Source organism: Anthonomus grandis, chromosome 3 (assembly GCF_022605725.1).
Source record: "Anthonomus grandis grandis chromosome 3, icAntGran1.3, whole genome shotgun sequence".
In the NCBI taxonomy this organism is placed as follows: domain Eukaryota; kingdom Metazoa; phylum Arthropoda; class Insecta; order Coleoptera; family Curculionidae; genus Anthonomus; species Anthonomus grandis.
Window position 1 is genome coordinate 17,025,847 of NC_065548.1, and position 25,161 is coordinate 17,051,007.

The 25,161-nt window shown below is 32.3% G+C and overlaps 3 protein-coding genes across 4 annotated transcripts in view; 2 read left to right on the top strand and 1 right to left on the bottom strand.

Annotated features, from left to right (window-relative positions):
* LOC126733783 (V-type proton ATPase 116 kDa subunit a 1) overlaps positions 1-25,161 on the top strand; it is an 84,335-nt gene that overhangs the window by 16,234 nt on the left and 42,940 nt on the right. The window lies entirely within an intron of this gene.
* LOC126734279 (piggyBac transposable element-derived protein 4-like) lies at positions 2,266-3,099 on the top strand. Its single transcript, XM_050437828.1, has one exon. It carries the CDS (start codon positions 2,266-2,268, stop codon positions 3,097-3,099), a length of 834 nt encoding a protein of 277 aa, XP_050293785.1.
* LOC126733785 (uncharacterized) lies at positions 13,620-14,741 on the bottom strand. Its single transcript, XM_050437184.1, has 2 exons — positions 14,144-14,741; positions 13,620-14,088 (listed from the first exon to the last, which is right to left on the bottom strand). The coding sequence occupies exons 1-2, from the start codon at positions 14,415-14,417 to the stop codon at positions 14,042-14,044; spliced, it is 321 nt and encodes a 106-aa protein (XP_050293141.1). The 5' UTR covers positions 14,418-14,741; the 3' UTR covers positions 13,620-14,041.

The following is a 25,161-nucleotide window of genomic DNA, read 5'->3' on the forward strand; positions in this document are numbered from 1 at the left end:
TTCGCAATGCTGTGAAATGCTTAGGCGAAATGGTTTCCCCTTGCCGAACCCCTCTGCCCACTTTAATTTCGCCTGTTGATTCAAGTATTGCAGTTGTGGCATTATTATATATTCCATAGGCCTTGCATATCTAAATTCCTCCAGTGCTGCTATTGATGTTAGTTCGATCATGTCGAATGCTTTATAGAAATCGCTAAATTCCAATGCTAAAGGTTTATTGTACTCCACCGACTTTTCTATTAGGGCCTTAATTGCTTGTTATGGCATTGTTTCATTGCAATGGGATTATTTCGTTTTCTAAGCATATATTAAATAAATCCTTGATCCGTTTAGTATCTTTTCTCCTTCAAGTTTTACAGCCTTGATTTCTGGAAAGTCCTCTGATCCTTGGTTTTTATTTGTTATTGCTACACCTTGGCTGATTTTTAGTTTAAAAATCTCTCTTTTTTTCATTCAATAGTTTCTTGCGCAACACCTTTATATTTTTGTTTTTTTTTGTAGTTCTTTAGTTCTTTTGTTCAGCTGTCAGGTTTTCAGATGTACTGTTTTGTTTTAAAATTTTTTCTCATAAAAAAACATTTTGCGTATTTTGGGTGAGCTTCTGTTGTTTGTCTTTATTCTGTTTGCAGTGGTGTTTGTCCGCTTCTTTAATGCCTTTAATTATATTGCTATTTATGGTTTCAATATCAGGTTGGTTATTTAGAGTCATTTCTTCTAAAGGAGCTATAACGGAATTTTCGTATTTGGAGTCGATAAAAATTATTTCATTACTGCTACTTAAAAATATTGTAAGAATGGTACAACTCATCTTATTTTGAACTTTAATCGTTTCGCCGAAGAATGAAAATTGGCTCAATTCTTTGCAAGCCTATACCGCCATATTTCTATATTATGGTCTGGATTATCTGGAAATTGTAGTCTTTTCCTAGTACTTTGCCCAATTATGTACCAAAAACATAATTTCCTTGTCATTCTTAATTTAATCCTTTGAGGACCAGTGGTTAGCTGAACTAACCACAATTTATTAAATTTGTACGTAAACGTCTAGCGGTCATTTGATCTAACCACAATGCATAGTGTGTTGCCTAAGTAGTATATTATATGGAAATATTACATGCATGCTCTAGATGGCAATAAATTCGGTTTTTATTTCGATATTTGGTTAGTGTGAAAGGATTGTTTTGTTTTGGTGTAAACAAGTGCATTTGCTTCACGTTTTGAAGTGGTTTTGGTAAAAAATGGCAGGTAAAAACATATTTTCTTTATAATTATTTGTTAGAAATTAATTGTTTCGATAGTTATCATCAATTTGTTAAGCCCATTACTTTTATTTTTGTAAAACAAATGTGTGGTATCCCGGTCTAACCACCAGGCATCAGTAACTCTGAGAGGTATCAGAAAAGTTTAAGAATATTGGTTTACAGGAAATTTACGAATGGTTTGAAATTGAATATAATAGTCTCAGGCGGTTGGTTCTTGGTGATTTCGAAATCTAATAGGAGTTGAAATATTTTGAATAATATACATTTGCTATGGATATTTTTTATTACTAGTGATTTATTTCACAGAGGGTTTATTTCTTTTTTTTTCAGGTCCGTCCAAAATTACTTGGAGGTGAGAAGAATTAGAAAATCTACCTCCTGGCGATTTTGAAAATTTAATCAGTAGCATACCATCTGATAACGAATCAGAGGTGTCTTCCGTTACCGAAGATAATATTTGTGCCGGTGAGGACATTTTGGATATTATGGCAATGGACGTTGATATATTAGAAGATGTCGAGGAACAGCAAGATATACCTGCAGCTGTAGTTATACCGAACTATGAATGGGAATCTGAAGATGAGGTTCCTTTAGCGCAATTACAGTTACAGCTTAGAAATACTACAATACAGTGGACAAAGCAGACAACATGTTGTACACCCGTTATACCACAAGATCTAGAAAGTCCTACTGATATTTTTTTTGCATTTGTTTACGTTGGATCTGATCGAAAAAATTGTATTCGAAACTAACCTTTATACCGTTCAAAAACAAGGTGGCAATTGTAGTTCATTTTTGCCAACAACTTCAGCTGAAATAAAAGTGTTCATTGGTCTGAACCTTCTGATGGGATTAAAACCTATACCCAGCTATCGTGATTATTAGTCGTCCAGAATTGAACTTAGAGATGATTATATAAGTCCTGCTATGTCCAGGGATCGCTTTGGCTAGTTGTTGAGCAACTTACATTTGAATAACAACGCAACTGAACCGAAAAAGCAAGATGACAATTATGACAAGCTTTACAAAATTCGCCCACTCCTTGATGCCTTATCAAATTCTTATCAAAATTCATTTATACCAAGCCATAGACGAATCTATGATACGTTTTAAAGGAAGAAGCAGCATTCGACAATACATGCCGATGAAACCGATCAAGAGGGGATACAAGGTGTGGGTAAGAAGTGACGAAACAGGATTTATGTCGCAATTTCAAATTTATACGGGTAAAGTTTCAAATCTTACTGAAAAATCCTTAGGTGCCAGGGTTATAAAGGACTTATCTAGAGAATTAGTTGGTAACAAGCATAAATTATACTATGATAATTTTTGTAACTCGGTTAAACTGCAAAACAGTTTACTGTTGGAAGGCATTTATGCATGTGGAACCGCCAGAAAAAATAGAAAAAATATGCCAAACGACTTGCGTGACGATAAGCATTTGAAAAGAGGAGAATCGGACTATCGGGTATCTACAGGAGGAATTGTAGCCTTGAAGTGGATGGATAGAAAAAGCGTTCTTTTTATTTCAAATTTTCACGATCCTGCCAACCTGGAAACTGCTTCTAGAAGAAAAAAAGACGGCTCTAAAGAAGATGTAGAATGCCCATCACTTGTTAACGATTATAACCGGCACATGGGATACGTCGACAAGTTTGACATGTTAAAGTCACTGTATGAAATAGATAGGAAGTCACGAAAATGGTGGCACCGAATTTTTTGGATGCTCATATGCCCATTCACACTACTTCTCTTAGATGTGCCCAATGCAGTAGCCGCAAGGAACCACATCGAACCGTATGGAAGTGCTCAACATGTAACGTCGGATTATGCCTAAAAGATGTAAGAAACTGTTTTTACGATTTCCACAAACCATAGTGAGTGACTAGTGGTTAGTCCAGATAACCGCCGTTTATTTTTTTTTCAAAAATAGACACTTATTTTTTTTACTATTTTATGTTCAAATACCCATTTAAATAAAGATTTTTTGGTAGTAACTGTTTTCATCGTAATTTAATTAATTCCATCCTCAAAGGGTTAAGTATCATAGAAGAATAACATAGAATAATAAACCTTGAATTCAATCAACCTTTTTAAAACTATTTGAATTTTTTTTTCTTTTATGATTAGTAGCACATAGATCTTTTAAAGAATATTTTTAGTGTTTAGATACAGAAAAGTTACCGGACAACTTTATTCAATTTTTAAACAAATTTCTTTAAACTATTCTATAAACTCTTAACACACCTAAGAGCTTACGAGGGCATACAATTCTATTATTAATGAAAACAAATAAATTTTTTAATTTTGTTAAAATTGAGTATGAAAGGACTGGTATTTTTTTGAATAAAGCAAGAGCAAAATTTTTAAATAAAAATTGAGCTCTTTAGGTGAATTGCTTTTTATTGTTTAAATTAATTTTTTTACATGAAACTATGGACAGATGTTTATGCTTAAGATTACTGAAGATAACTAAAAAGTACTCGTGTATTTTTAATTTAAATATACATAGAATGTTTAAAATTTAATTATTATTTTAGTAGCACTAAGAAGATTCTACGAATAATTTTATTTTTCCTGGGTCTTCTAACTTACATTACCTGGGCTTTCCCTGTAATGGAATATAAGTAATTCCTTTTTATCATTAATTGTCCGTAAGCTTTTATACAAAATAAGCATTTTATAACATTATTACAATGATAATATTTTGATTCATTGGTTTCTAATTGTGGATTAAATTATTCCTGTGTAAGAAAGAGCTAGAAGTTAAGCTTTAAGAAGTAAAAGTTTCTCGATCGCACTTGAAACAAAATTAAAAAATCGTATTTCAAAAGAATATATTATTTAGTCTTAGTAAGAACACAAATTAAAAAATCTATGTAAAAACAAGTTTTGTAATGTTTCTTAATTTTTATCATACAACTTCCTATACATTATCATGATATATTTTAATTTATATATATGCACTTCAAAGGTTGCACACCTAAGCGATATGTAGTGAATACAAATGTTCTATTAAAAAATGCAAAATTTCCTATATTTTTTTATAAGTTTAAAAATAACATATTAATTAAATGAGCAGGTTGGTTTCCGGTGCAGCTTACTATTGTTAGAAAAAATAAACGAAGGTTCTACATGGAAGCAAACCAATATTTTACCTTGAAAATGCATTAATTATTTTTATACTACTATGGACCGATAATTTCAATTTCAGCGCTTTTAAAGTATTCGAACGGGTCGAGGCCAATGCCAATGCCAAATTGATATTTGATAGCTGCATATCAAGTACGTACTCGGTCATTACAAGTTCTTGTTAATTGAAAATCCAACAAAAAATATTTGCTTATGCTCATTAAGAGATTAAAAAAAAGTCATTTTAGGTCATAGTGTAATAAGTATGGCCATGAACTATATGATACAAAATATAATTTATTTATTGGCTTATAAAGATATACATTTTATAAGTAATATGTTCTTAGGTACAATAAGAATCTTATACTTCACTAACCTTAATATTATTATTTGCGCAAGAGTTTTAAATGTAACTTTAGCAACAGATTGAACCAAGTTAACACCTATTAACATTTCGAATGTCGAGCCATTGGATTAACAGGACAATAATGCAAATACAATGTACGATAATAGAGTACATGAAATGTAAGGAAAATTACTGTCAGGGCATTCAGTACCCCAACACATATAATTTCCTAGTACCGAAGGTCTTCCGGGATAGCACCTGTTGTCGAAATAATAATTGGGACCGTTTGGACTCTTTGCATCTTCCACACCCTCTTTAACTGTATTTCCAAATCTCTCTGTATTTTTTCCTGATGTCAGTATGTAGCGCGACTCGATACTGTCGACACAATTCTGGCTCGCAGAGGCATTGCATGGTCTACCTGATCTATTTAATGCACGATGCAACAAAGAGGTCCGTGCCTGTTTCTGAACGTATTATCGCAGACTGGCTATTTGGCCATCCAGTTGATATCCATGAGTCCTTTTCCTCCAAGATATCGAGATACTATTGTTCGCTCCACTACACAGGGAGGGTGATGTTTGTATGCTCTTGTTAGAAGGGTCCTAATATTGTAAGTTCTCGATAGTGGACACTCCAATTAAACCAAGTGCTGAGCAAGCGTATGTGTTTAATACTTTAAACATATTTTTGCTGTTAAAATTGGTCCGTAATACCTGTCTCACCTTTTTCACGAACCTTGTGGTTAGTTCGTTCTTTATTGCTTGATAGTCCACTTTTCGCGTCAACTTTACACCTATACAGGGTGGTCCATTGAACTTGAGACATCGCAATATCTCGAAAACTAAACATGTATCCAGAAAATGTTTCATGTGAAGTTTAAATAGTTTTCAAGGAGCCATAAAATGACGTCATTGGTTTGACCTTGAGTGGACGTCTTCAAAATCAAATGAAGGTCAACTTCATTTTTTTGCATAGAAACCTCTATTTTTTTTAATAGTATCTGATTAAGCGTTAAAAAATAAGTAACTTTTATCTGACACTTTTTTACATGCGACCTCTCCTTTTCAAGATATTAATTCTTGATTCTTTTACGAATTTTTTCCTTGACAATGACATTTGAAACAGGAATAGCTTTGGTTCAGCAATTCTTCAATATTGTTGTGACAAGGCATTGTTGATTAATGATCAATGCAAGTTGTTATGATGCGAAAATTTTCTATAGTGAACAGATCTCACGTGTTTATCCCAGGTATTTCAGGCGATTGTAAACAAATACTGATGAATAAAGTAAATGAGAGATTATTTTGGTTTACAGTATTCGTTCAGTTATCAAGTATTTGACTATTTTGTTAAGTGACTATGGAATGCCTAACAATAAATGAAAAAGTTGAAATGGTCTTTATCTATGGTGAATCTGAACGGAATATTAATAGAGCCATTGAACTGTATACCATGCAACATCCTCAATGGCGAGTGAAGTGTGAGAACGATAAATCAATCACGAAAGAGAAGCATTTCCAGTGAAAATAATGAAATTACCGTCTTAGCTGCAGTTGCCCATAATTCTGGTGTCAGCTCACGATCAATTTCTTCTGCTTCTGGAATCTCCAAAACAAGTATCCTGAGAATTTTGAAACGCCACAAGTTTCATCCGTATCACTTGTCGTTACATCAAGAGCTTCACGGGAATGATTTCCAAAATCGAGTGTTGTTTTGTGAATGGACCCAAAATCAGTTGCATGAAAATAACAATTTCTTTATGCGCGTCTTATTCACCGATGAAACTTCATTTACAAACTATGGTGTAGTTAATCGTCATAACATGCATTATTGGGCAGTTGAAAATCCCAGGTGGTTTCGAGGGATAGAACATCAGCGGCCATGGGAATGTCTGGTGTGGCATCAGCAATGATAAAGTCACAGGACCTTATTTTATTAATGGTGTCCTTACAGGCCAAAAATACCGTAATTTTTTGCTGGAGATTGAACCAGTATTTTTAGAAGATGTGTGTTTTGAAGTGAGACTAAATATGTGGTACCAGCATAATGGTTGTTCTGCACATTATTCACGCGTTGCGCGCCAAGTGTTGGATCGTGACTTCAATGGACGTGGGATAGGTCGCGGTGGTGCAGTCCACTGGCTACTACGGTCACCTGATTTGACGCCCTTAGATTTTTTCTATGGGGTTATTTGAAGGAGATCTGATATCGCGATCCACCAACGACTCCCGAAAAAATGAAGCTGCGAATCACGGAGGTTTGCGGGCAGATAACTCCACAGGTGCTGCACTCTGTTTTGCGATTGTTTAGAAAACGAGTCGAAATATGTATAGCAGTGGGAGGTCAAACACTTTGAACATTTATTGCAATAACTTTCTGACTTTTTTTGTTTCAATTTCTTTTATTTGAACTTTGTACGTTTTATTTTCAAGTTTTCGATTCTGTTGATAATAAAATTCTATCACAAGATACTTTCACCCCTTTTGATAGATCATCAGATACTACCTACAAGGGCAAATATCATTGTCAAGGAAAAAATTCGTAAAAGAATCAAGAATTAATATCTTGAAAAGGAGAGGTCCCATGTAAAAAAGTGTGAGATGAAATTTACTTATTTTTTAACGCTAAATCAGATACTATTAAATAAATAGAGCTTTCCATTTAAACTTCACATGAAATATTTTCTGGATATATGTTTAGTTTTCGAGATATTGCGATGTCTTAAGTTAAATGGACCACCCTGTATATTTGTAAGTTCGTCACTACCCAATGCCTCGATGTCCATATCGTACCCCTTCAATCGTATTTGTCCTCTGATTGTATTGTATATTATAGTTGAATTTAGCCGGTTAGAGGATTCATTGCAAGGCAAAACTTAGTAAGTCGCCTTGAAAGATGCCTTTTTTTATTGGGACACGTTCAGTCTCTATTTTGCTACCATAAGGTACTTGCAGCTCCATAAAAATTTTAATTATTTACGGCAGAGTCGAGTCTTAAATAATTATTATTATTGTTAATACTTCAAACCATGTTGATAAGAACTTTGTGAACAAAACTTACAACAAAGTATGGCCTTCTACTTATAAGAGTAGATACGCCAAATATGAGACATTCACAAAGATCAATGAAAAGTTCATAAAATAAATGTATCTTGTTTCTCGTTACAATATAATTACAATTGTTTTTTGTCCTAAACAATATTGTAGTGAGACCTGATAAATTTACTTACCTGACTTATCATTATTTAAGCACCAAGAAAAAACTGAATCAACAATATTCTGTAAGTCACATCCCACTAGCCACATCCTGCATGCTTTTAATAGTGGCATACAATTTCATCAGAAAAGAGTATGTAGTTAAAATATAGCTGGCTTGCAAGATCACTGATAAAAATGTTAAAGAAAGTCATTTCAGGCGAGACTTCTGGGGAACCCCGGACATTGTTAAAAATGGAAAAAAAAACTTTAAATTCAACTTTAACCCGCTGGTCTCTTTTATCGAATTATGAAGTCAGCAAAAAAAAGCAGTTTATCAGTGGTACCGTCAGTGATGATGGTCAATGATTTCACCTAATACCACACTATGTTTGAGTAACTTTTTCAGCATGTTTGATTATTATATTAAAAGTAGTTATTTCGAATTTAACCGAAATTTCTATCAAGAAAGTCTTGGACTTAGAACCGATAATTGTATATCATTGATTTGCTCAGATGTAGTGATAACATAATTATAAAATACTTGTCTGATCAAACTATCTTTTTTTTGTGCCATTTTTTTCTGTGCCTACGGAGGGTGATGGCGAGATTTTTTAAGCTTTAAATTCGTTTCATCCAAGACTATAGTTTACTTTAGAATTTAAAGAGAATCACTCTATCTTATTTTTGGATACTAGAGTCATAAATGCCAATAATAGACTCCTCGTAGATGGGTATCATAAACCTACATGATACCCATAAAATGTATATGAGATATTAATAAACTATTTTTCAAACCACCAAATCCAACAAAATATTCTCATTATTAGAAAATCGTGCAATATCTCACTCAAGACAAATGAGAAAATATTAATTTTATTTAAAAATTCTTTATTAAACATATTACTTACCTGCTCTTATTAGGAAGGAAGTATATAGTAACTGAACTACACATTCGTCAACCAACACCAGATAACGATAACAATCAAATATAAGAAGACATATTATAAGCTGGTCTACTGACCTAGATCATAGATAAGATCATATTGCTGATCTACAATTATCTCTTTGAAATTGTTGTTCAGGGTTATTGTAGCATTGTAGCAATATGTTCGAATAGTTTTGGAATTGCAGAAATAATATTAATTGGTGAGTAGTTTTTAACATAATTTTTGCTAACACTAATAGTGTTACATAGTTTGGGGAATATATCAGAATCAAGACACTGCTTGAATAAATAGTACAGGGATAAGAGAGATTTCTTATGATCCAGCACCCTTATTAGCATTCAGTTCTAACGATACAATATTTTGTTTGCGGTTTTGCATATTACCAAAGTGAATACATAAATACTTTATGCAGTTGATGTATCTGCAACGCAATTATATACAATACGGCGTGCGAAAAAATCATCTATTTAACCAGTTTTCTTATTAAATTTACATATCTGTGACGTAAATAATAAACAAATTAATGTTTATTTGAAACTTTGTTTTCTTACTCAGATGTGTGTTTAAACACCCGTCTCCTGCTGAATGATTTAATTATGCAAAATAATTATATTTACCATTAACATAAAGAAAAATATATAATTGCCTCTTTTTTAAGTTGATGGTTTTTTAAAATTAAATTAGTAATAACGTTATTGGTAAATAACCCCTTGAGGTATTAAAATTTTTTATGTATTTTTAACATAAAAGTTGCAACATTTTTATCATTTAAATTTTGATACTCTGTATTAAAGATAAAAAGAGAGACGTTGAAGAAGTTATTGATTAGGGTCAATTGTCCAGTTATTGACCAGTTAAGGAAAACTTTGAAGAATAGATTTTTAATGTATTTTCGTTTTACCATTTTATACAAGTTTAGTAATTTTTCTCAACTTTTTGCACTAATAGGATTCATGCTAAGTAAAAAAAAAATCGGTCTTGCTTTGTAAAGTGAAAAGAAAAAAATAATAGATTGAAAAGACCCACTTCTAGTAATTGACCAATTGATGCTAATACTTGACCACTATATTTTAGTAATTGACCATTCTTTTATTGAATAATTATTGAACAAATTCATACAAGCCAAACGGCACTTGCAATAAAACACAAGACAAATTTCGAAGATTTTTATTAAAGGTGATTATAAATAATTAAGTTTTGTTTTAAACAGAAATAGGTTTAGAAAACTTATATTTAATTCTATCCTCAGTACCAATTAGTTCTGGGGTTTCCAATACACATACTATTTGAGACTTATAATATATAATATATAATAGCTCTCACATCATTTTCAATAACAGAAAAAATAGTCTTATAATCCCCGGTTGGTCTTAAGGCCTGAACCTCTATTTCTTCTTCACTAAAAAAGTTCTGTATTATACAAACATAATTATATGTTTTCTTCTTTCCAGGAAAAGCAGCAATAATAAATTCTCCTTTTCTTTTTAGATCATTGAAGTCTTCTGGCAAATCCTCATTACTTGAACCCGAAGAACTCCATTCTTCATTTTCACTTTCTGAATCTGAGCTTACATTTTTAATTTTTTTTTAGTTTTGGTGGTGCTTTTACTGCTTTTTCTAATTTTTCTTCTTTTTCTTATAAGTGCTCTTTGTGTCTTTGCTTCCTCCTTTTCTCTTTTATTTTTTTCCTTTTCTTCATGAAATGAAATCCATTTTTTTGATGTCGCAGCATATGGCAACCTTTCTCTATATTTTGTTTTAGCTATGGACTAATTTTTTTCAGGAGTTTCCTCGAGCCATAAAATATAATCTAAAAATGCCGAACTAATATTTCGTGAATCGACATCAATAGTACCGCTTAAATCTAAACCTAAAAGAGGACTTTGAGGTTTTACCAGAGACAAGGTGTTAGGTGTTGAAGAACTAGGCTGAGAAGGAGAGAAATGACAGGATGACTCCTTATATCCATCATAATTGATTTTATTGAGAGTTTTATTTTGAGAATGTGATGTACTTGGTGTTGCACTAGTTGAATGTGGTGAAGAATCTCTTTGATGTTGATGTAAATTTGGTTGTTTCATTGGAGTTTTTTGTTGAATTTCAACTATTTTAGCAATGGGGGAAGATGGCAATGGTAAGGTATTTTGGTTACCGTTTTTGTTTTCTTTTATTTCGGCATTTTTACAACACAATCTCAGTTTTTTCCAAACATAAAATAACTCCTTCAGATTCTTCACCTCTCCACTTTCCTGTGGCAGCTAAAGCTTCCCTAAATTCATTAGCTCTTTTAGGTAACATTGTTGATTCTAAGTATAATAAATGCGGCACGTCGAATTCAGAAGCTTTACTAGCTTTATCAGGTTCTTCATTTGAATCCATTATTTTCTGACTTCGTGATTCATCGTTCATGCATTTTGCAAAATCAATTGCTTTAGCATTAAATGGGAACAGCCCACATTTTCTAAACCCATTTTTGATTGTTTCTGCGGAGATGTCAGCCACTGCAACATTCAGCAAAGCTGGAAAGACTGCCTTTGTAACTGGACTGTTATAGTTTTTTCGTTTCCAGCTAATAACAGTATTTTTCCAATTATTTTTTAAAGGCCTAAATAAGGAGACATCTGCCGGCTGTAAAATGTGAGTTGCATTAGGATATAAAGCAAATAACAAAATACCATTATCCTTACAGAATTTGGAAAGGTTATAAGTAAAGTGCGATTTGTGACCGTCAACTAGATAGAGTACCGGTAATTTAACCCCCATATCTTTTAGTTTTGGTAACAAATTGTTACATACATAATTGTAAAACGTCTTGGAAGTCATCCAACCTTTTTTTGACCGTACAATTATTCAGTCTGGTGGTGTGTTGCGACAAACTTCGGCCGGTATCCTTTCATAAGGAAGAACGAACATTGGGGGATAAAGGTTACCATCTGCTGATCTAGTAAAAAGGACTGTTATTTGTTCCTTCTCAGAACCCGATTTTATTTGATAAAAATTTTTTATTCCTCTAGGTCCAAGCACTAGTCTGAACTTGGGATTTGACTCGAAACCGGATTCGTCGGAATTAAGGACTCTTCTTGGACCTTCAAATATATCCAGGCAATTTTCTGTTTCTAGGTACTGTTTCATTTCATTGTGCCACTTTCTAATGCTTTGCTCGGTGACAGCTGCCCTAGCATGATTAATAGATTCAGCATGTCGTTGACTCAGTTGAGGGTGACGTTTAAGAAAAAGCTGGAACCATTTATCGCCTGGAACACCATCCTTAAATGGAGTTTCGCGCTGACAATATCGGAAACTGTTTGACAAAGAGCATTTTTATTTAACGGAATTCCTTTTTTTGCATTGCTTACAACCCATTTAACAATAAGTGTTTCTTCATGAGAGGTTAAGCATGGTTGTGGACCCATTTTTCTTGTATCAGAAATGTTGTTATTCTTAAGTTTATTTATAATTGTGGAATGGGGCACATTATATGTTCTTCCCGCCTCACATACACCACATATTTTTAGTTTTACATCAGATATAGCTTTAGTTAGGTCTTCCTCGCTATATTTGAAGAAGACCTTTTTTGACTGGGCAGCCATGTTCTAAAAAAATATATGTTAGCGTTCTCTATCAAGTGATATGAATCACTATTTGTTGACCACCCAGTACTTGACCACTATAGAAAAGTGGTTAAATACTGGAAATCAACAACAAGAAGACATGTTTTTAATAGCAATGTATTTCTGTAAAAATCTTTAATTTTTTTAAATAGAGAAGCAATGAATTTCCTTATTTTACGTAAAATTCTAGTTTTTGACCACTTTTTCAACAACTGGTAAAACAAGTATTTTTAAAAAGCAGTAGTTGACAAGTCTTTTTATCTATATTTAATAATAATAAAAAATAAAACTATACACATAGAGCTGATCACTAATCTTTACTGAGCATGTTAATAATAAAAATGTTTTTACACCTAGCGTGATGGCGAAGATATGAAGAGATTTTAAGGTCAGTATCTACTTACCTTGCTTCTTATTTAAGTTAGAAAATCCACACCCGCGAAACACCCTTACTTTGTAAAATTATAAACACACTATAGACCGTGAGGCCAGTGGACAAAAATGGTTCATGGTAGAATACCATGTGCCATTTGGATATATGAATATTATGTATGTAAGAATTCATTTATTTTTAAAACTACACTCCCCCCCTGGGCTTTTCTCGAAAAACCAAATGAAAAGTTGTATGAAAATTTGTTGTTTTTTCACGGTAGTATACCATGTGCCTATCGGCCTATCGGAAAATCATCGGCACACGTGCAGGACTGCCCCTAAGGGGTCTAACGGATCCCTTAACTTGTTAAAAAAATTACAATTTTTTCATGGCAATATACCATGTGCCTTTACAAAATATTAAATAATTTTGACACAAAATGCACGTATACTAAATGGCACAGTGATCGGCCGAGCCAAAATATTTTTTAACCTTATAAACATTTGTTAAAAATTTAGGTTAAGTTTTCATGGTAGTATACTGAAAAAAACTTGTTAAAATAAAACTTCAGATCGTGTATAAACTATGTATAAAAAGGCACAAGTTTCTCGTTGAGCATTATCCTAAAAATGAATTTAAATAACTTTATTAATAAGCAAAAAATGATTATAAACAAGATTTTCAAAACTTTTTATTCATACGTTATGTTTAGGGAAGTAAATTAATTAAAACTAATTTATTACTGCCCTATAAATTATACAAAAATTATTTCTCCATCATCAGCTTCATCATATGCATCACTTTCTCTACTGTCCAGATCATCATCACTAATGTCATAATTAATTTCTTCCTGTTCCTCACTTCCTTCTCCTTCACTGTCATCATCTAAATCGTCTTTATTATTATATATATAATCGTTTTTATTTATTAGTGCTAGCATTAATTCAGTTTGCTTTTCAATGTATTGTATACGTTTAATTAACTGCTTAATTTTTTTAATTATAGGTAATTCGTTATTAGGTACTTTATAAAATTGTATTTACCTCCTTCGGCAGCAATTTCAGCAGCGATTGCAGCATTACGATGTTCGGGAGTTTCATAAACTGAAAGTATTTTTGTTTAATGTATTTTTATTGCTACTTTTGCATGGCTACAATTTACACCAAAACGTTAACTTTTTTCAATCGATGGCTCTAACAAGACGTCTTTATTTGTTTCTGAAAATTGAAAGGTGAATTTAAAATGAACTTATAGTGTGTATAAGTTCATTACCTTCTTCAACTGATGCATTTAAAATATCAATAACGTTGTCTGGCATTTGGTCCCCTTTAAACCATTCAATACCGTACTGTTGTTCGCTTTTCAATATCCATCCGTTATTAGGTGGATTTAATATGGTGGGTGCGTATTCGGTGGTTCTACACCACATGCTACTGATATACATTGTAAGCAATAAATGTTGCTGCAGCTCACTCTGACATGGAGGTATCATACTCGGCTCGAAGTTGGTCACTGTTGATTTAAATAATTCGGTGTTGTGACTCATGGCAAAGTTCTACTAGAACAAAGACTTACGAGCGGCATTCACCGAGTTGCACTTAATCAAACCATTTTTTTTTTGTGGCGTACATCTCGCACCCAAATTTTTCCATGATTTTTAAGCAGGACTCGTACGCTTTACTATTTATATCGCATGCGACATCGCTTATACTTGCCAAGGTATCAATGTATACTTCGTTACCTTGAAAAATTTTCCATAGCTTTGCTTTACCCATCCTGAAAAACGACGAAGTTTCCACGTATAGTTGTAAGTCAAAGTTTAATTGCATTACGAACGTACATTAAGCAAAAAAAAAGTAACGTTGCGAGATGGCTTCTTTTTGAATTTGTTAATGTTAATGTTAATACTAACCTTATTCAAATCAATTTCTTCTTTAGAAGATACAACAATTCCTAGAACCCTAGCGAATAGGTCTCTGTGAACCTTCATTTCCTTAATCTTTCCTGCCACCGTCACCTTCCGTTTCTTTTTGGAAGAGCTGGCAAAATTAAAAATTTTGTTTCTTTTAATTTGATATTTACCAAAACGGTTTACGTCTTCGCTGCAGGAATGTATCATGTCTTTTCTCATGGCTTTGCCATTCTGTTTAATGTTTAAACACCATTGCTCAATTTGTTCTGAAACACTTTCGCCAGTAGCGATTTGAAACAGTTTATCTTTTCGAACATCTGTTGAAAAAGGATTCATCTTTGACTTAAAATTATCCATGAGGTAGTTAAGTCGCTCTTGAAACTTTCGAATTTGACATTTTTTTAAATCATTAGTGACGTCTTGTTTATTTTTTAGTCCGCAGTCTTCGAGCACTGCTGAAAAATGGAAATTAAAGTACTACGAATACCGGGGTTGAAACACCATCTTTGTCGACCTACGATAGAATTTAACAGATATGTAAAGCCATTTAACGTTCGATCGAACGTCCCCGAACGTCCGAACGAACGGCACGGCACGATTCGACCTCTTGGAATCCTTGACTTTTTCAAACTTTAGAATTTATTTTCAGGGTTATGCTTAAAGAGAACATCGTGCCTTTTTAAAAAACACTTTATTTTATCATTATCTAATAGCAAACAAGATGGCACAAGGTATACTACCATGAAAACCAAACTTAAATTTTTGGAAACTTTAATGTTCATTTTTGAGGTTATGCTTTACCAGAACCTTGTGCCTTTTTAAAAACCACTTTATTTCATCATTATTTAATAGCTACCAAGATGGCATAAGGCATACTGCCATGAAAACATAACCTCAATTTTTGACCGGTTTGTTTACCTGTGCCACTACTTAAGAACAGTATGATCGATGTGCCAATACAGCATATGATTAATACATTCTTATTTTGTATGTTCTTAAAATGGCATATGGTATACTACCATGAAAACTTAACCTAAATTTTTAACAAATGTTTATAAGGTTAAAAAATATTTTGGCTCGGCCGATCACTGTGCGATTTGGTATACGTGCATTTTGTGTCAAAATTATTCAATATTTTGTAAAGGCACATGGTATACTGTTATGAAAAATTTTAATTTTTTTAACAAGTTAAGGAATCCGTAAGACCCCTTAGAGGCAGTCCTGCACGTGTGCCGATGATTTTCCGGCATTTGTTTATTGTAAACTTTCTTTTACGAACATAGGCATATGGTATGCTACCGTGAAAAAACAACAAATTTTCATACAACTTTTCATTTGGTTTTCCGAGAAAAGCTCAGGGGGGGGAGGAGTGTAGTTTTAAAATTAAATTAATTCTTACATACATAATATTCATATATCCAAATGGCACATGGTATTCTACCATGAACCATTTTTGTCCTCTGGCCTCACGGTCTACTAGAAACTGGTCACTGCTAGAAAATTGCGGCTGGCAATAAGAGTTGTATGATTGGCCGTCCTATAAGACCAATCAAAATGGATAAAAAGAACGGCGTTTTCTTATTTTAGGCGGTAAATTATAAAAATGGTCAAGCACTGGCTTCTGGTCAATTACTGGCAATTAACCCTATAATGAAATTTCGAAAAAAAATTGGGAAAATACAAGTAGCTCTAGGTGACGTATCTAGGGATATCTTTTATTTTTTAATAACTTTGCCTTATTTTGTGGTGTAATTTAATTTCAAGAGACTAAAATTAGCGACCGCGCAATCTTTAAAATAAAAAATTATGGTCGAAAAAATATATTAGAAAACTTTTTAAATAAATCTAAAAAAAAAACATTTAAACTTCTTCAAAAGTATTAGACCTAATAATAGTTGTAAAAAATAAAAATAAAATAGAACAATTTACATTTAATTTTAAAATGGAATTAGTCTCGGAATTCAAAAAAAATATGCCAAAATATAAAATGATTTTGCACCACACTATAAAAGTTCCCCAAGAGAGTATTTACAATTTGTAATGATATTGTCGTTTGATATAAATATAATTTTATTTATTTTTAAAATTTAATAAATATATTTTGCATCTTTTTTTGTAGTATCCCGAGGATCACAATATAAACTTTCTAAATATCGTGGTTCACACAAAAACACACTTCTATGCTTTATGTTCTCTTGACCATTAAAATTTTTCTTGATTTTGAGTAACTTTTTTTTTGTTATAAAATTATTAATTAAATATACATATTTTTTTTCATGTCATATTTCACAATATTATTCAGAAATACGAGATAATTCTGATCATAAATTTTTTAGTAGATAATTATCCGTTAGTAAAACATTATAGCTTTTTCGATCTTTTTTACTACAAATATTATGCTATATTAAATATTGTGTAACTCCCTAGAAGCCACTTTTGTTATACGAGTTTAACAAGGCACTGTTCTAAATTATAAGGCAATTTGAGTCAATTTATTTGACCTTCTTATGTTAAGGAATATTATTAACTCGTGATGAACCGTTGCTTAGTTTAGAGACTTTTTCGTACGGGACAGTTGGAAATCCACATATTTTTTTATTTTGATTGATGCTGAGTCGACTTCTTACTTAGAAAAAAAATTATCATTAAAAAAATATGTTACTAATGATCAAACCCTTTGACACCCTTGATGAGGAAAGATATCTGTATGACATTTCTATCCCCTGATTTTATACATAGTATAGGCTAATCGTTTATCCATAAGTGGACAGGCTCAACTGCCTATGGGTCATAGAAATTAATAATAACCAAAAAAATAACCAAAGCAAAAGTACAATTATTATAAGAACAAAAACTTCTACCATATCAAATTACATAGACAGCAGTTAAGAAAAAAATGAGTAATCTAAAAATCATGGAAGAAAGAAAATACTATTTTTTATTTTATCATAAAACTAGCATTGAAAATGGACCTAAGCGAATTTGGAAGACCATTAAATACTGAAGCAGTTTTAAAAAGAAAACAACTGCAAAGTAAGGCTGATCGAAAACGAATATTTATACGCCTTAGATTGACGTCCTGCACATTTATTCAGAAACTTAATTTTGCACAAGGGTAACTACAGCAGTTCATGTATGAAACAGCTAACTGATGTAAGAAAGGATCTTTTACATGCAACCAACCAAATATTAATTTTTTTTTTCAAGTTTCGGTTATATTTTCATAAATTAAAAATAAATTTACTTTACGATATTTGCAGTTTTTGCAAGTGTTCAGGAAACATATCATAGGACTTTGTATTCAAATAGCTTTTCAATCATCTGTCTCCGATTTAGGACTTGGTCTCTGGTTCCTCGACCTGGCACAAAACCTGCTTGTTCTGGGTCTATATTAGGAAAAAGATAGCTCCTAAGTCTTTCTTGTATGATATGCAATAATATTTGGTTACGTGATTTATTTGGGCGATGGTTCTGTAGTTATTGCATTTATCTTTTGGGCCTCTTTTGTGTAGTGTAATGTATACGGATTTCGTCCATTCTTCGGGCCATTTTTTCGTCTATAGTTTTTGATTTGATAGATCTGGTGCAGCAAGGTGACACCTTTGAGATCAAGAAATTTTAACATCTCCGCGATGATATTATCTGAGTCAGATTATGTGATTTTGTGTCTTTAAGTTTTTTGAGTGCTTTCTCAACTTGTGACGTGTGACCTGTGACGAGAATGTGAAAATACTTGACAAATCTTGATATTACAACCTCCGAATATATCATGAGCTTTAAAAGAATAATAAATTAAATACTGCAATATTTAACAATCTTTAACATGTCTCCTATATACAATAATTCTTTTTATCAATAAATACCTTTGTAGTGATTTTTTTTATGTATTAAATGTTTTCTAATTGATTAAATATTAAAAGGAGCTAAATCACTTTAATTAATTTATACTGCACAGATGCCGGAATGACAGAACCTTTTATCATTTTACTGGACAGCGTACCATTGAGTATAAAAGTAAAAAGATCCAAAATGCGCTTGCTCGACTATGCTAGTAACTCGGGTTTGGCTTAGAAGGAAATTTTTAATCACAAAATAAATTGGCAACCTATGTGACCTGCGAAGTTCAGTCTTGAATTCTGCTCATCAAAAATACTGCTTTGTCTAATGATCTTAAGATTTTAAACCGATTAAATCCTGCTATAAGAAAAACTGAAGAATTTTGAAAGTAGTTTTAGTAATACTAATGAAAAAATTTGACAAAAGCCAAATCATTTGGGAGTTTATCATTTTTTTTAGATTTTAGTTTATAATTTTGGAAGAAATAATTAATTCCAGGAAATTTCTCTCTTAATCTCTTAAGAAATATACATTGATCTTAGAATTTTTTTTAGTGTTTTTTAACTTCCGTTTGATTTTTTTTTAAGAAGATAAAAATATTAAGGTAGACGAGTGAATTCGTAAATTACACTATGAAGAGGCAGACACTTAACCAGAAGACAGTCATGATAGTAAAAAAGAAGCCAGGGTATGCATATGAATAGGCGTGAAATGTATTATAAATACGAGCTAAAAATGTTCTATTTGAACTCATCTTAAGAAAACTGAAGTCATAACTGAATTTCTGCCATTTTCAGACCATTTTCAGGTTTCTTTCAAATTATTGTTAATTATTTACTACTTTTTTATAAAAAAGATATCCAGTAAAACCCTCATTCACAGTGCTAAACTTAAAAAGAAGGGAAGAAATAAGAACAATCCACGAACTCGGACGAACCTGCAGGTTTTTTCTCATATGAGGCAGAGAATTAAAGATCAAATTTGATAGACAGAAAAAACTAAATTCCCTTGCAGTATGAAGACTTCTATAAAGGCTTAAATAAAACGTTGGAAGTGAGAAAGAAAAAAAAACTTTATCCTATGTGAAATTAAAACTTATTCCCTATGTGAAAATGTCCCTCGAAAAGGAGGACTAAAGATCATCGAAAATCAGCTGGTTTCTTTTAAATCATGATGTGGTATTTATTAATTTTCCGAAAAAATGATGCTGCCGCCATTCAGAGGTCTAAACTTAAAAAGATATGGAGAATTAAGAACAGTACACGAACTCTGGATGAACCTGTATGTTTTTTCACAATCTCTTATATAAAAGAAGTGTAGTATCAAAGACCAGATGTGATTCACAGAAAAAACAGCATTCCTTATGAATGAGATGACTTCTATAGAGGCTTCGATAAAATGTTCCTTGAAAGGAAGGACTAAAGATCATCGAAAATCAGCTGATTTCTTTTAAATCATGATTTGATATTTACTGTTTTTTCTAAAAAGCGATAGGAACGAACTAATAATCGAGACAACAGAAATACTTAAAATATGAAAAGAGTATTTAATGCAAAATGCGGTATCCAAGCAGCAGAGATCACAACATACCAGACGGCGGAAATAGATGTAAAGAAGCAATAATAGTGGCATCAACAAACTTAAAAATAACAAGGCTGCTGGCTACGACACAATACCAGCAGAATGCCTAAAGTATGGAGGAATACAACTTCACATAGAACTATATAAATTAATGCTAGAGAATGGAACGAGGGTCTTATTATCGCCATCCATAAGAAGTGAGACCTCATAAAATATAACAAATTCAGGAGAATACTCTCCACTGTGTTATTGAGCTGTATATCATCATATGCGGAACAGCAAGTTGGTGACTATCATCAGTGTGGATTTAGACCAAAGAGATCCAGATATTCAAAATCCGACAACTACTGGAGACGCACTGGGAATTCGATAAAAACAATTATCAGCTGTTCATGGACTTTAGAAAAGCTTACAATACGCGATAATGCCTGGATAGCCATGACAAATATAAGTATATACGACAGAAAAACATCACTCTTACGAACTTATGCATGAACGATATCAGGTGTTGTGTTAAAGTAGGACACCATATAACAGAAGAATTTTTGGTCATAAGTGGATTGAGGCAGAGAGATGGACGGTCGTTCTACTCTTTAACATAGTCCTAGATATGGCTATAAAGAAGATGAACATTACTATAGTCGGATTACCGAACAGATGGAGTAAATGATGTGCGCGAAATATAGGCCCGCCCATCGATGCAACCTTGGCAGGTTTAGACGAGGAGAATTATGCCTACTTATTTTATATTATTTTATCGTACATTTTTGCTTTGTAACCAGCTTTTTTTTTAATATAATACGGTCGCCTGCAAAATGGGTCCAAACCGATGTTGAGGTTGTGCCAGGTAATGATATAATAATCCCTTTTAAGTAATCGTGCCAGGTCAAACATTTAGGGTGTAATTGGCCAGGTTCATCAGAACCGAGCGCTACCTGAGCGCTGGAAGTTTTGCCTATAATAGTAAGGACCAATAAAAATTGTCATACCTGAGCAACAATCGAGCGCTCAGGGGGCGCTTTTTGATCATAAAATTATATAAAATATAATTTTATGATCATAATCTGGTTTTGAGAATTACTTAAGTAGCTTTTATCTTTTTTTAAATATGTGTTTTAAAATGAAAGAAGGAATAACAAGTTAGTTTATTTAAAAAAGGAACAATTACTACATTTATTTTAATACATTTTTTACACATTATGTTTATAGTTATGTAAAAAAATTAAAATTATTTCATCATCTCATCCTGGGATACACTGTATATTAAAAATATTTATTACCTGCTGCTTCTGCTGTGAACTGGACTTTTTTCACTTTGTTGTATGCTGGATGCTAGTTATCACATGTTTTATATATGTTCATAATCACTTCCTTTTCCGCAATGGTCAAATGTTTTCGTACTCTTTTCTTGGGGGGTGACAATGGAGGTGTACGTGGCACGTCAGCCATTATTTGTTAACAAACAAATTAACAAAAAAATAAACACAATCTCAACTTTTCAATATTGCGAAGATTCAAATATTCGAATAGCAGAAAATTCATCCAAAACGATCTAAAGCCGCTCGACTAATAAAATTCAATAAAACCCCAAGTCATAAACCCTATCGAGGCTCTAGGCCACACCTCCGGCGCAGAACGATCACGTGCCACTTCATCTGTTTGGTAACCCAAATAAACAGAAGTATTTACTAATCAGGCGCCAGAGATAATCCAATTGCGGATGACATTGACGTGGATCGAAGAATAATATTGTCGGAGTCAAGGAAATTTTCCTAAAACTCAAAAAGGGATATAAGAAAATGGACCTCAACATCGACGAGGAAAAAATCAAATACATGCACATTACCCGACAGCCCTCTAGGGACAGAATTGGTCAGAATATAAGGATGGATACCTATTGCTTGCGATAGTGTTGAAACAGAGGATCTACCAGGCTGTCGCAAACTGATCATCTTATATGATTGTGAGACATGCATTCCTACAAAACACAATGAGCTTCTACTAAAGCGGGCTGAAAAGAAAATCCAGAGAAGAATATTTGATTTCGACAGGGATCCAAAGAAGGAGCAATATCGCATTAAGACGAATGCACTACGATAAACAGAAAAAACAATGATTGATGACGAACTCCAAGACCTATACTGAAAGCCAGAAGATCCTAGTCTCTGAGGTAGGCTGCACATATACAAAGAGCACCTAATGACTACCGATCAAGATAGCGTGGAAAGGACACCCAGCAAGGAGGAGACCCAGATGGAGAGACTTTAAAAGAATTACAGACCATGCAGATATATGGAAGGGACCGGGACGCGTATTTACATACTATACTACAGCACAGAGCTCCATATAGAACTCGGCGGCTCTGCACTGCAGTATAATATGTACTTGAGAAATGCGCTAATTTATCACTACATACCATACTACGGTACAGAGCATTAGAACGAAAAATGTTTTATGTGATTTGTTTGGTGCTGTAAAATTGGTAGTAACACATTGAATAATGTAATTATTATTTTACGTAGAATTATTCATACGTAGAATTTCACGAAATTTAAAGATGAATAAAAAAAGGTGCTTTCATTTGAAAAAATGAAGTTGATGGTCGTAATTTATTTCTGAGCAACCCTGCATATACAAACTTCACGTACAAAAATGCGCAACTTGAAATAAAAATCGATGGGTCCAAGCGTTTTTTTTTTCGAACACATCACTGAATTTTAAATGAATTTAGACATAACTTTTGGGATACACTGTATAAAAGACACGTAGTATCAAAGACCTGATCTGATAGACAGAAAAAATTATGGAAACTTTTATATAGGCTTCAATAAAATATCTGTTGGAAGTGAGGATAGAGGATCATAGAAAATTGACTAGAATGGGCATCTCTAAATCAGTCATAGCAGATGCTGTTCGAGAAGCAATACTTTCGAGAAGCAACCTACATATCGCAGAATTCTGGAGACTTCTGGCAAGCAAGTATATACGTATCTTCAACGTACATACGGTGATCATTGCTGTAGACTCAGAATCACGTTCATACTTAATATGAATTTGCACATCATAGCCCACTTCTAGAACCTATAATTTTGTAGAAAAGAATTAGTATAAACTTACTTCTTGAATTCTTCTTGTACTTTGACGACTTCTTTGAATATAGATGTGGCTTTAAGGATTTTTTTAAGTTAATTGTAACCGCTTGCATCGAGATAGTTAATTTCAATTTAAAGGAATATAAAATTATGTAAAAAATAGTTTAATGCAGGAAAGACTAAATAATTTTTTTGAAGTCGGGTTCTATTAAGTGAATTTTGATACAGTCATAAATTCATTTGCAGAATCAAAAGCAAGAAAAGATTTTAATTAACTTAAATAAAATATAAAAAACTATTAAGTGAATAAAGAATAAATAATGCTTGGAATTGTATTTTCCTTTTTATGAATTTTAACCTGTATATTTCTAATAATATTAATTATTATTTTATATCGCATGCTGAATTTTTCTTAAAACTTGCTGGTAAAATACAGAATTCATTCCGCAATTATAAGATCGTAGAACAAGTATTACATTTAAAGTACTACTAAAAATTTCTTTTATATAAAACATTATTTAAAAGTTGCTATATTTTTGCCCAACCATATATTTGTATAAAATATTTTTTTTTAATTAAAATTTGAAAACTTATCTTTGGCTTCATTCTTATTAAAATGGTTGCAACCAAGTTATTTAAAGGCCTTAGATAACACTGTTGCCAGAGAACATACTTGTTCAATCAACTGTAAAGGATTTTCTGAAGGGTTAAAAACTAAATTGCTTTGCAATTAATTTGTTAAATAATGCAAAAAGTTCCTCGTTGTTATCTTTTGGAAGTGCGATATACGCATACTTAATAAGAATATTTTCCTACTACAAAAATTATTTTGATTTTACAAACCCGATTTTCTAAAAAAAAGTAAATCCTCTTAATAAATCGATCAATTCAGCTTTCTCACACGCAATATTGTTAATATTAAGCAGAGCACAAGGATCTGAAATAAATTTGCTATCGGTTAAAAATAAAAAATAAGCATATCCTATAATAGATCTGGACAATAGAGTTTCTTGGTATTTATAGTACAAAACCCCAAAAATAAAGTTGTTAAATTTAAAAATAGATTTTGTATATATTAGTCAATCAAGGGATACATAGAAACGATTACGTAAAAATGGGTAATTTGTCAATTTTGTGTATAAATAAACGTGTGTCAGGAAACCAATTAATTCGATAAATGAACGTGACTGTTTTATATAGATGATATTGTATGTACATTACATTACATTTACCATATGTTTTATTTTACATATCATACCACTTATTGTATGTGTTGATATAATTACAAAATAATTTTTTTGTTAAATTTCTTTAATTCTTTTTGGGTAGTCTTGATACTAGTTATCACATACTTCTATAATGCCCTGAATTCATTAGGAAGGCAAATAATAATTATTTTCAAGTACACTTTACCTTCTAAACTCATGTAAGCTAAATAAAACTAAAACAGAACTCGCCATAAAAATACCCCTAGTTGACATTGATGAAAACAAGAGTAATTTTTTTTTCGGTTTCAGTGTCTTATGACCGCTAAACTGCCTTGACACAGAAATCCGAAGGAACTCATTACTTACTCGAATGCAAGTAATTGATTTATTAATGCTAAACATGGCTTTATGTTTAACATTTATTGCTTGTGCAGGTTGATTTAATTTATTTTTCTTTTAAATGATTTATAAGACATGACGTCTAAGTATTAAATACAGTAGAGCATTGTGATAATGTTATGGTTTTAAGTTACAAGAGTTAAAAATGGATAACTAACCGCTTATATGGCATACGTCTTAAAAATCTTATTCTCACCATGTAACTCGTAAAGTATAGAAACATTTCAGTTTTTTAATAATAATACGCATTAAAAATGGCTC

Coding starts and splice junctions, on each gene's coding strand:
- LOC126733785 (XM_050437184.1), bottom strand. CDS start 14,417: ATGAGTCACAACACCGAATTATTTAAATCAACAGTGACCAACTTCGAG. Junction 14,089..14,143: donor AAATGCATCAGTTGAAGAAG/GTAATGAACTTA, acceptor TTCAATTTTCAG/AAACAAATAAAGACGTCTTG.
- LOC126734279 (XM_050437828.1), top strand. CDS start 2,266: ATGACAATTATGACAAGCTTTACAAAATTCGCCCACTCCTTGATGCCT.